Source organism: Danio rerio, chromosome 17 (genome assembly GCF_052040795.2).
Source record: "Danio rerio strain M-AB ecotype USA chromosome 17, GRCz13ab, whole genome shotgun sequence".
Classification (NCBI taxonomy): domain Eukaryota; kingdom Metazoa; phylum Chordata; class Actinopteri; order Cypriniformes; family Danionidae; genus Danio; species Danio rerio.
Window position 1 is genome coordinate 5205798 of NC_141037.1, and position 13433 is coordinate 5219230.

The 13433-nt window shown below is 34.0% G+C and overlaps 1 protein-coding gene across 31 annotated transcripts; it reads right to left on the reverse strand.

Annotated features, from left to right (window-relative positions):
- Nucleotides 1-273: 273 nt before the first annotated feature.
- gdf3 (growth differentiation factor 3) lies at nucleotides 274-13161 on the reverse strand. 31 transcript variants are annotated; one of them, XM_087288524.1, is made up of 7 exons: nucleotides 12879-13161; nucleotides 12723-12772; nucleotides 11764-11904; nucleotides 8832-8939; nucleotides 6196-6391; nucleotides 5902-6102; nucleotides 274-1255 (listed from the first exon to the last, which is right to left on the reverse strand). In XM_087288524.1, the coding sequence occupies exons 6-7, from the start codon at nucleotides 6059-6061 to the stop codon at nucleotides 447-449; spliced, it is 969 nt and encodes a 322-aa protein (XP_087144650.1). In that variant the 5' UTR covers nucleotides 6062-6102; nucleotides 6196-6391; nucleotides 8832-8939; nucleotides 11764-11904; nucleotides 12723-12772; nucleotides 12879-13161; the 3' UTR covers nucleotides 274-446. The 31 variants fall into 31 exon arrangements, with proteins under 31 accessions (XP_087144650.1, XP_087144646.1, XP_087144647.1 ...); XM_087288520.1 differs by having other exon boundaries at nucleotides 8794-8939; XM_087288521.1 differs by having other exon boundaries at nucleotides 8794-8942.
- Between the last annotated feature and the right edge of the window lie 272 nt (nucleotides 13162-13433).

The window sequence follows — 13433 nt, forward strand, 5'->3', positions numbered from 1 at the left end:
TTGTTTCATTGTTAGGACTTGTTCTGAGACATTTGTGGTTCTATTACATAAACTATCTCTCAATCCATGATAAAATTTGAATACAGAAACTAGAGAATTGAACCAGATCTTTTATTTTTTTCTTGTGTATCCCGTTGATTTAAAGACGAGTGTTACAATGTAACCAAGTTTAACAAACGGACCGTCAAAATAAAGTGACCTTCATTTGTCTTCATAAAACCTTCAAACATGCATCAGTTTTATGTATATACTTTGTAAATGAAAAAAAAGGAATCCCATAGTAAAAGTTTTTATTATTACATTACAATGAATTATAAAAAGTTACTTTAACAGCATCTACATGCACATTCTCTGCATCTAAAAAGAAGCCTAATTTTGCATTAATCCACACCTAAAAAAAGAAAAATTGTAATAAACAAATTGTGCATTTAAAAATTAAGTCATGTTCATCTGCATCCACACTCATCCACCACCATGTCTTCATAATGTCTGAGCACCACATTATCATTATTGTCATAGTAGAGCATGGAGATGGGGGACAGTTTGATGGGAACGCAACAGGGCTGAGGTGTTCCTTTAGGATCAAACGAATGGACCAGCGTCTGCAGGATAGCATGGTTAGTCCCATTCAAACTCTCGCTCAGAGGAAAAGGACACTCTCCATGACAATAATTAGCTAAATATCCCTGAGGTGCAATGATCCAATCCTGCCAGCCTACATCTTTGAAATCAATATAGAGCCTTCTGGGTTTGCAGACGTTACTGGGAGTAACGGGGAGGTAATATGAAGCACTTCTCTTCCTTCTGGACCTGCACTGAAGTGGGTTTAATGAAACTACTACTAGAGTGGCATGTATATCTGGGATTTGAACATACGCGTGATCATGAAGCATGTTGTTTAAATGCATGACCTGCAATTCTAACTGCATGCCAAAGTTTTTCTCCGGTTTCCTCCAGGATTGGGCCAGATTGGTCAGGTTGACCAGCACTGAAGCGTGAGCTCCAGGACTGAGCGTTTGAGATTGGAGGAGTTTTCGGCTGGATTCATGCGTTACTCCCTTCAGTGTGGTTTTTAACACTCTGTACAGGTCGACGCTGAACACATGCGGGCCCAGGAGAAGCAGATCCTGTTTGAACTTCATTTCCAGCTGCGCCAACGAGAGTTGCTCAACCTCCTCCAGCACAGACATGTTGAAAAACAGATGCTTTCGCACACAGTTAAAGCTGTGGACGGCCGGCGCTGATATCAGACTACCTGTTTGAGAGAAACACATAACAAAACGTTTAATAATGCAACAGGTTTATTTGTAGAAAGTGTTCATTTAAACCAATAGTTTAAATAGAAATGTAAAGGTAACCCTGCTAAAAAAATCCAGCTTAAATCAGCCTAGGCTGGTTGGCTGGTTTTAGAGGGGTTTTGGCCACTTCCAGGCTAGTTTCCAGCCATTTCCAGCCTGGTCTTAGCTGGTCAGGCTGGAAAATAACCAGCTACATCCAGGTAAAACCAGCTTGACCAACCTGTTTTAAGCTGGACATAGCTGGTTTTGGCTGGGTTCCCAGCCTGGCTAGGCTGGTCAAGTTGGTTTTAGCTGGATTTAGCTGGTCATTTTCCAGCCTGACCAGCTAAGACCTGGCTGGAAACCAGCCTGGAAGAGGACAAAACCCCTCTTAAACCAGCCTGGTTGACCAGCTAAAACCAGCCAACCACCCTAGGCTGGTTTAAGCTGGATTTTTCAGCAGGGAACAGTTATATGTACTCACCTTTTAACTTGGTTCAACAATTGTGCGTATAGGTGACACGTATTACACCTTTAATTAAAGCCACGCTCAGCATGAACTTCACCCCATAGACTTCTATTCATACGCATGCGAATGCAACAGACCAGACACGCAAGCTCATGCGACAAGTTATGCAGCGGTCACACTAGAGCAGGGGTGGCCAACCCTGTTCCTGGAGAGCCACCTTCCTGCAGATTTCAGTTGCAACCCATATCAAACACGCCTGCCTGTAATTATCACGTGGTGTCCAGGGGCCTCATGTACGAAGACTTCCGTGGAAATCTTACTAAAACATTGCGTACGCACAAAGCTGTTAATGTGCGTACGCAGAAAAAAATTCAGATGTATGAAACTGCGTACGCCGAATCTCACGCATATTCTTTTGTACATCCGAATGAACGTGAAACTGAGCGCAACATGCACGAGCACAAAACCCCTCCCTGCCTCCTCCCCCGTATGAATATACTAATGACTATGCTAATGGAAAAACCCAACGAAAAAGCAATGTCAAAAGCAAGCAAAAAGAGAAACTTTGAACAGAATGTGAAATGGAGGTGCTGCTTTCGGAGGTAGACCGGAGAAAAGCTGTGTTATTTGCAAGTTTGTTCTCCGGAATTAACAACAAAAGAAAAAAAATAGAGTGGGGAGAGTTTAGCTGATGCGGTCAACACAGTTGGGTCTGAACATCGCACTGAGTGCATTAAAAAAAAGATATAGAGTGGTTTATATCTGTAAAGTGTTGCAGTACCCTAAACAGTCTCAGTGGTGCGCTCGTAAGACGCATGTGATCATGAATTGACACGTTCGAGCATGAACTCGGCTTGAATCCAGCGTCTGATGAACTCCTTTTTTTTCCCCGCTACATATCAGATTTTGCCAACTATTTATCACGAGAAAGATAAGTAGGAATCATCAATAAGTTTGTGCATCATATTTTATTTGCACATTTATTGAATGGAAATGTTTCTGATTCACGTATGCAAATTCATCTTCAGATAGTGTCTTTATAGCAATGTGCGTGCAGTAGATAGCTCAGATTACATTGGGAAAACTTTATTTAAGCTTTAATGTTTAGCTGGTGAACTGTATGGTATGGAAACCTTATATACCTGCTAGATGAACCCGTCTCATACAGCTGCCATTGCAAGGCTCAGACACTTTGTAGAGAGGAATTTAACACAACTGCCTCTAGGAGTCGCCAATGGAAATAAAACAGACACGCACAAAAAATGTGCGTACGCCAGCCATGAAGCTGCCGTGGAGCTGCACACATTCCCACGTTCAGTTCATTGTTAGTAAATCCAAACGTAAGTGATTCTGAGCGTGAAACCTGGCATACAAAGTTTTTGTGCGTACGCAGCGTTGATACATGAGGCCCCTGGTCTTAGTTAATACGCTTATTTCACGCTGCCGCCATTTTAAAGAACCAAAGCGAGGCTGCGGTGGGAAGAAACCCGGAAGTATAGGTCCAGCACTGTAAACATTGCAGTAACATGCCGTGTACTATAAACCTCCAGCTGTTGCCGAGATTTTAAAATGCAGAAATGGTGTAACCATCACTTTAATATTATTCAGTAAGTTTATTTTAACAATTAAAAGCAATTTAGCATCAAACAACATCACAATCTCAGTGATGCGCTTCAGTGTCCTCCTGGGCTTCAGCTCATGGCACCAGTTAAACACCGTGAGGACGCTTTCCTGCTTCAGCCTATGTAACCCGGTGAGTGATAAACACTGCAATCCTCTGCAGCACACCCTTGTGGTGTCTGTAATAGTGTTGTCCTGGTACTGAAGGTTTAAACCCGCCTATTTTCCGCTAACATGGAAGCGCTGCTGAGCGTGGATGACTCGACTGATCTTCACGGCTTCGCGCTTCAGTCTCCATGTATTTGCGTTTGGTTTGCACTCAGCTTACCGCTCTTCACCCAGTGCAAACACCGATACACGGACTGGAGCGCGAAGCAGCCGTCAAGATCAGTCGAGTCTGGGGCCAGCCGTGTCAATCATAAGCAAGTGATCCTCTCAAAATTAGTTTATGAATAAACTTCACTTAATATTAAGATATTGGTTTAGAATAATCTACAAAACCACAATATCCTCATTGACGGTAAAATAACATTTATATTTTTAAAGGACAATCACTGAGGAGAAATCAGATGCTCAAGACAATCTTTATGACAAATGCAGCAAATATATGACAGACGTTTACAACAACAGTGGATCATTAATTAAATCCTTATTTTCCACGGAGCGAAGCATCATCCACCTGCAGTTGTTTAAGATGAACACGAACTATATATATATATATATATATATATATATATATATATATATATATATATATATATATATATATATATATATATATATATATATATTATTGAAATATTTTTGAAAATGTATCTTTTTGCAACGAAATTCGTTTTGTATAATGTGTAATTTAATTGATGTATATATTGGTTGGTCATTTACCTACAGAATAAACAAGAAGAACGGATAACATCTGAGGAGAAGCAACTGCTACATGATCTGCTTTTGCACCAAATCAATTCATTAAACTATTTGTAGGGTTACATTTTAATTCATGAACAAAGCGCGGTTAGAGCAGCATGAACTGGGCAGCCTTTACAGGCTATTTGCAGAACTTATAATTTTCTTAGATTACCTTGGAAGAATAAACTCAGTCAGAAGGATGCAAGCTCAGAAGCTTGCCATATGAATGGAGATGTTCCCCGCATGTCTCGCCGTGATGCACAATTTACAAAATGAGTCTGCATTGGCCCATTCGTGCCAGTCTGTCAGACAAGTTTGGTCAAGATGTAACGGAGATCTGCGCATAACAGGGTTTTATGCGTTCCGCAATATGCGGTGTCAAGAGGGTGACTGCCTAAATAAGTAAACTGCACACGCTTGATTTAATGTGTGGACGCATCTCACAGCGCAAACTAAACCTTTAAATGTCCATGCTTAATCAGTCATTGATTAAAGCGTTATGACAATCAATAGGTTATCAAGTAATCCTTAGCATCCCTAAAAATATAGTAAAGGATATTTCACCCTAAATTCACCATACTCTCCATTAAAAGACGAGTTCATCCAAAACTGAAAAATTCTGTGACCATTAACTCACCTTTTACTTGTTCCAAACTTTATTTTTTCTTATGGTAATATCCAATAACTTGTAGGGTAATGTCTTTGTTTGTTGAAAACTTGAACGGTAAATACTGAAGTAAGATTGTTATTTTACTTATTTATATTGTCAGAGAGCTAAAACACTTCACAACATGTGTTAAATCAGCTGCACAGAGATTTGCATGCTGAAAATACCATAAAATTGAAAGATCGTGATAATTATCGATATCGACTGATATGAAAATAATCTTGATAATTTTTTTTGGCCAAATCGCCCAGCTCTAGTTGGAGCAAAACTGTGCAGAGCTGTGGCCCTCCACGAATTCAGTTTGAGACCTATGAACTAGAGCAGGAGTAGAGAACCTATGGCTCAGGAGCCACATGTGGCTCTCAGAATAAAAAATATGTGGCTCTCCAACAGTCTCCCTTCAATAAAAAATGAAAACTGTCACAACAAAAATCTGCTTCCTATTGAAAACACATTTAAAATTATCTTTTTATTGTATATTTTTTACAGCAAAATGAATAATAATAAGAATAAAAGGATGTTTCATCCAATACACGCGTGTGTAACTGTGAATCAACTTGAATCGTGACACCAATAAAAGGCATGCAACTTGCATTTCTATGGTAACCTTGTGCACATAAATTTAAACATTCCTTGTGCACGTAAATGTTTTAAATTTAAACAATTGAGTGTTGATGGTGAAAAAAGAAATTCTATAAATTGTCCTTTCTTAATACATGGACTTGCTCAACATGTGATGGCTTCATATATATCCCCAATGACTCTTTATAAAAATGCATTTTCCAAATAAAATAAATAAATAATTATATATATATATATATATATATATATATATATATATATATATATATATATATATATATATATATATATATATATATATATATAAAATGTAAACATTTTATTATAAATAAATAAATTATAAATAGTCACTTTTTAAGTGTGGTCCGTAAGATCCTCACCTTGATCCTGCATAAACCTCACGATGTTTCCTCGTACCCCATATTCAGACACCACACATGGGTCATTAACGGTCTGTTTGCTGGCCTGTTTAAAGATTTTCCACATCTGTGATGGCACTGCGGCATGATGCGATGGTTTGGGTCGACTCCAGAGTCCCATAGAGCTCAAAAACAGCTTTTCTTGCACAAGACCATCATCTTCTGCAGGAGAACAGAGACTGAGGGTCAGAAGACAGGCTCTGAGGAGGACCAAGAACATTATTAGATTATAAAAACAGAGCAAAGAACACACACAGGCTTATAAATGCCAGCTGATCAGCTTCACATGGCCAGAAATCCACATCTGCAAGCTGATTGGTGGAGATAAAGGAGTTGATTGATCAGCAGCAGGGGGTGGTGTCATTCACATGCAAATCAGCTCTTTGATGTTTATAGGCATCAGGTTGCCTGGCAGACACAGCTCTGATTTATTGCATGAAGATTTTGGGATCTGCAATGATTTAATAATTAAAATGAGTAGGGGAAAATGCTAAAAATGACTTTTTTATTTGCTTTTTTATTTTATTTTATGAGGGTGATCTGTTTTTTTTTTTTATTTAATTATGACAAAATATTTATATACCGCTACAGACAAAACACTGCAAGTCTCAGTTTTACTGATTTCTGTTTATAAAGGCATCAAATTGACAAGAAAACACACTGATCTGATTTATTGCAAGATGATTTTTTTATCTCTACTGATTTTAATGAATAAAACGAGTGGGGCAAACAAATGAATCATTAAATAAATAAATAAATGAATGAATGAACGAATAAATAAAATAAATAAATGAATCAATAAATAAATGGATAAATAAGAATAATAAGAATGGATAACTAAAAAAATATAAATAAAAAAATAAATAAAATAAATAAATAAATTGGTAAATAAATAAAAATAACATAAAAATTTATATTAAATAAATTAATATATAAATAAATAAAAATAAACTAATAAAATAAACTAATTAATTAATTAATAAAAATAAATAAATAAACAAAATAATACATAAATAAATGGATAAATAAATAAAAAATAAACAAATAAAATAAACAAACAAATTAAAATAAATAAAATAATAAACAAAAATAAATAAATAAAAATAAGTAAATACATAAAAATAATAAATAAATAAATAAATGGACAAATAAATAAAATTAACAAATAAAAATAAATAAACAAACAAATAAATAAATTAAATAATAAATAAATAAATGAATGAATAAATAAATGAATAAATAAATAAGTGAATAGATAAATACAAATAAATTAATATAAACAAATAAAATTAATAAATGGGTAAATAAAAATAAATAAATAACAATTTATTTTAAATAAATACATGGATAAATAAATGTTAATAAAAAAATAAATTAAATAATAAATGGGTAAATAAATAAAAAATATATTAAATAAATAAAAATAAATAAACAAAGGATGACGCAGTGGCGCAGTAGGTAGTGCTGTCACCTCACAGCAAGAAGGTCGCTGGTTCGAGCCTCGGCTCAGTTGGCGTTTCTGTGTGGAGTTTGCATGTTCTCTCTGTGTTCGCGTGGGTTTCCTCCGGGTGCTCCGATTTCCCCCACAGTCCAAAGACATGCGGTACAGGTAAATTGTCCGTAGTGTATAAGTATGAATGAGTGTTTGTGGATGTTTCCCAGAGATGGGTTGCGGTTGGAAGGGCGTAAAAACCTGCTGGATAAGTTGGCGGTTCATATCGCTGTGGCGACCCCGGATTAACAAAGGGAATAAGCCAAAAAGAAAATGAATGAATAAACAAATAAAAATAATTAAATAAATAAAAACAAATAAATAAAATACGAAATAAAAAAATTAATGAATAGAAAAATAAATAAATAAATAAATATTTAATTGTGAAGTGATCAGATTGTTTCATTATTTAATTGTATTATATATATATATATATATATATATATATATATATATATATTTATATATATATATATATATATATATATATATATATATATATATATATATATATATATATATATATATTAAATGAAGAAACATTTTAAACAGTTATTTTTCAGAAATAGTCAAAATTGAGTTTTTGTTTTTTTCTTATTGCTCTTTTCAAGTAAAATAATCATAACCTGCCAGTGGAAGTAATCTTGTTTTGGTACAAACAGATACTACATAGAAACCTTCATTTTGAAATTTTATTTCCAAAAACAAAACAATAGTTTTTACCTGCCTAGAAAATATTTCCTCATTTATTTTTAGATATTTATAGTAGTGCTAAACTTTATTGTTAACTTGTTATGAGCATCCACACAATGCTGCAGATATACAATAAATATTACAATTTAATAGGACAAAAATCCAGTACATATATATATATATATATTTGTTGTATTATATAATACAGCACATTGCATAAATAACTTGAAAATTTATGGTAAATGTTTTAAATGAAGATATCCTTGGTATCAATTATAAACAAACTAAAGTAATAGGAAGGTCCGTCAAACACAGTGTTGTAATCAGATTTAGTGTTTTGCATGTTTTGTGTTGCTGTATTTATGTTCTGCCCTGCAATAAGAATGTGTTTCTTACTTGAGTTTTTATCTTGTTTTTAGAAACAATATGTCAAAAATGAGTGGGTTTTTCCTTATTTCAAGAAAATTAATCTGCCAAGAGGGTAAGCAGGATAATCTAGTTTAGCTTAGAAATAATTTACTTAATTCTGCTTAATTGTTTAAAGAAAAAAAAAAACACTTCATTTTGACAAATATTTATGAAAACAAAAGAAAACTGTTTTGCTTGTCTAGAAAATGCTTCTTGATTTAAGAATTTGTAGATATTTGGACTAGAAACAGGACAAAAACCCGAAGAATCAGCAACTATCAGAGGAGTTTGTTCACACTGCTCAGACTAAAGAGCTTCTTCTGCTCCTGTTCTTCATCAGACACAATCTTCAAGACTCTGAGCTAATCCATCAGGCCTTCACTGATAACTGCATCCTGCTGCATTCCTGCTAGAGGACAACAGATAATACTGTGAGAGTGAGTGAGTGAGTGAGTGAGTGAGTGAGTGAGTGAATTAATGAATGAAAGCATGTATGAACAAATGTATGAATGAATGCATGTGTGTATGAATGAATGAAAGCATGTATGAATAAAAGAATAAATGAATGAATGCATGTGTGTATGAATGAATGAAAGCATGCATGAATAAAAGAATAAACAAATGCATGTGTGTATGAATGAATGAATGCATGCATGAATAAAAGAATATATAAATGCATGTGTGTATGAATGAATGAAAGCATGCATGAATAAAAGGATATATAAATGCATGTGTGTATGAATGAATGAAAGCATGCATGAATAAAAGAATATATAAATGCATGTGTGTATGAATGAATGAAAGCATGCATGAATAAAAGAATAAATAAATGCATGTGTGTATGAATGAATGAATGCATGCATGAATAAAAGAATATATAAATGCATGTGTGTATGAATGAATGAAAGCATGCATGAATAAAAGAATAAATAAATGCATGTGTGTATAAATGAAAGCATGTATGAATAAAAGAATAAATGAATAATTGCATGTGTGTATGAATGAATGAATGCATGTATGAATAAATGAATGAATGCATGTGTAAGAATGAATGAATGCATGTATGAATGAATGAATTTTCTACAGCCAAATACTCTATATCGAAAGTCTTTAAATATTTTATATTTACCTTTATTTACTTTTGCATAACTTCTGTTTCTCCATAATTTAGATATTACGGTTATTATTTTGGCAACGTAGTGGCGCAGTAGGTAGTGCTGTCGCCTCACAGCAAGAAGGTCGCTGGTTTAAACCTCGGCTCAGATGGCGCTTCTGTGAGGAGTTTGCATGTTCTCCCTGCCTTTGCGTGGGTTTCCTCCGGGTGCTCCGGTTTCCCCCACAGTTCAAAGACATGCGGTACAGGTGAATTGGGTAGGATAAATTGTCCATAGTGTATGAGTGTGTTTGTGTGGATGTTTCCCAGAGATGGGTTGCGGCAGGAAGGTATCTGCTGTGTAAAAAAAAAACTTGCTGGATAAGTTGGTCGTTCATTCCACTGTGGCGACCACAGATTAATAAAGGGAGTAAGCCGACAAGAAAATGTATGAATGTTATTATTTTATTTTGTTGTTACTAAGCATTTGACTACGTCATTTTAAATATGTGACAAATACAATTTTAATTTTAATTCAATTTGAATGACTAAATAAACAAATGAAAAAAGTAATTAAAACGACAATAAATAAACTGAACAAATGTAGGAAATAATAATTTAAAAATAAATTAATAATTGAAACTAAGGAATTTTTTTAAGCTTTGAAATTTATATCCAAAAGACAAATAACAAAAATAAATTAATTTAAATCTGTTAATTAAAATAAAATCATAATATGGGAAATAAATTTTATTTGAAAACGGTACTGTATTCATTACAAAAAGACAGATGATGATGATTATTATTATTATCAATAAAATACTAATAATTTTATATATTTTTAAAAATCTAAATACATACATTATATATATATAAATATATATATATATATATATATATATATATATATATATATATTTCAAGAAAATGACAAGTTTTGTAAACTAATTATTTTTATAAATATGCATATAAATTTATGTAAAGTTACATAAATACTGTATTTGAAATACTTATTATTGTACTTATTGTTTATTATCAGTGAAGAGAATGATAATAATTAAAGCAAATACATTAAAATATACCAATATATATCAATTCTATACTATTAAAAAATTATAAAAAAAATTATTAGTATTTTTAAACTTTTAAAAGACTAAATTAAAATAAAATAATAATATTATTTATATTATTACTAGTTTCAACATTAATAAAAAATGACTGACAATATTTTTTTATTTATAGAAAATATATTGTATTTGTTTTAAATATATTGTATTATCATAGTCGGTTCATTCCACTGTCGCGACACCTGATAAATAAGAAACTAAGCTGAAAGAAAATGATTGAATTATTATAATAATTTAAGGCTTAGTCCCTTTATTAATCGGGGGTTGCCACAGCAAAATGAACCACCGACTTATAAAGCACATGTTTTACGCAGCGGATGCCCTTCCAGCTGCAACCCATTACTGGGAAACATCCATAAACACTCATTCACACACACTCATACAATTTAAGACAATTTAGCTTATCCAATTGACCAGTACCGAATGTCTTTCACGCGTACGCAGGGAGAACATGCAAACTCCACACAGAAACAATAACTGACCCAGCCGAGGCTCGAACCAGCAACCTTTTTGCTGTGAGGCGACAACACTACCTACTGCACCACTGCGTCACCAATTTTTATATAAATGAATGCAAAAACTTACTTAAATATTATTTTCTAAATCAGATAATCAAATAAGATGATGATAATAATGCCAATGTATATTTAATTTCAAATACACTAAAATATATCACCATATATCAAATCTATAATAATAATATTAAAAATAATAATAGCATTATTATTATTATTAAATTCTTAAAAGACTAAATAAAATGTTATATTATTACTAGTTGCAATAATAAAAAAATGACTACAATATTTTTAGACTTATAGAAAGTATATTGTATTTGTATTAAATATATTGTATTATCAAAGGCGGTTCATTCCACTGTGGCGACCCCTGATAAGTAAGGCACCTTAGCCGATAGAAAATGAATGATCATAATAATAGTACATAATTAAATGCAATTAAAGTTTTCAAAAATTTCACACAGGCGGCATGGTGGCTCAGTGGTTAGTACTCACAGCAAGAAGGTCACTGGTTCGAGCCCTAGCTGGATCAGTTGGCATTTCTGTGTGGAATTTGCATGTTCTCCCCCCTATTGGCATGGGTTTCCTTTGAGTGCTTCTGGGTTTCCCAGTACTGGGTTGCGGATAAAAGGGCATCTGCAGTGTAAAACATAAGTTGGCGGTTCATTCTGCTGTGGCGACCCCAGATTAATAAAGGGACTAAGCCTAAAAGAAAATGAATGAATGAATAACATTTTAAATGTACGTTATTAAATACAATTCATTCATTCAAGTACTAGATTGCAGCTGGAAGGGCATCCGCTGCGTAAAACATATGCTGGATAAGTTGGTGGTTCATTCCGCTGTGGCGACCCCTGATTAATAAAGGGACTAAGCCGAAGGAAAAATGAATTCATCCATTTTCTTTTTGGCTTAGTCACTTTATTAATCAAGGGTCGCCACAGCAGAATGAACCACCAACTTATCCAGCAAATGTTTTACACAGCGGATGCCCTTCCAGCAAGTACTGGGAAACATCCATACACACAGTTTACACACACACTCATACACTACGGCCAGTTTATTCAATTCAACTATAGCTCATGTGTTTGGACTGTGGGGGAGACCAGAGCACCCAGAGAAAATATGGGGAGAACATGCAAACTCCACACAGAAATGCCAACTGGCCCAGCAGAGACTCAAACCAGGGACCTTATTGCTGTGAGGCGACAGTGCTAACCATTGTGCCATCATGTTGCCTAACGTTAAATACAACTTTAGTTATGGAAATGTTCACAAAATTATATACATACACACACAGTAATTATTTATTTACAGTAGTAAAAATATTACACACATAACATTTAAAGTGGATCAAAATCATTCATCAAAAGTTATCCCAAAACCATTAAATATTCGAGTCTTCAATGCAATCAATAACACACTATATAGACCTATATAAGGATGCGGCTTACTCTAGTCTCTGCATGTCTATGGCGTAAGAATACCTCATTTACCTCCGCACCTGTGAACAAAAGACAAACATTCAGCAGTTGTTCAAAACACCGCAATGCTAAACACACATGCAGAATGCTAATGCGGAGAGAGCTAGCCTAGCGGTGTGCGCTTACAGTGTCTGCATTGTGAATGAAACCCAATCCAGTGTGTGGTCTAGTCAGGAGATGAAATATGGCCGTCTGAATAACATGACATTGTGTTCGTCTTCATTCATCACAAACACACGTTGTGCTCTGAGGTTTTCCCTCCTGGCTCTTCAGTTTCACGGGTTTCAGTTCTTCACAACCTCGTCTTTCACTTGAGATGAAAATATATGCAGCGTGACGGGGATTTTGACACAATTAAACCGCGAAAGGATCGGCTTTCAGTGTTTACCTTCCCCTTCGGATTACGACTGTCATCATCCGCCCCTGAACAGGTCAAAGGGGAGTTATTACAGCTCATAATGGATTATACGCGATTTTAGGTTTTTTACAACAAGAATCGGAACTGTACTTAATATTTATTACATCTAATAGCAGTTTTAAAAATGTCTAATATTTATTTATTAATATTTGAATTGAATTGAATTGAATTGAATTTTATTTGACAGATTTTAGACAAACTGTACAAAAAGTATTCCATACACTTTGTTAAAAAAAACTGTCGAGGATAAAAACACAATAAAG

Bases quoted from the DNA above. Each gene is read 5' to 3' on its own strand.
- gdf3 (NM_130948.1), bottom strand. From the start codon at position 6,160: ATGTTCTTGGTCCTCCTCAGAGCCTGTCTTCTGACCCTCAGTCTCTGT. The intron at 1,256-5,901 runs GTGAGGATCTTA...TCTCTCAAACAG, and splicing joins GAGGTTTATGCAGGATCAAG to GTAGTCTGATATCAGCGCCG.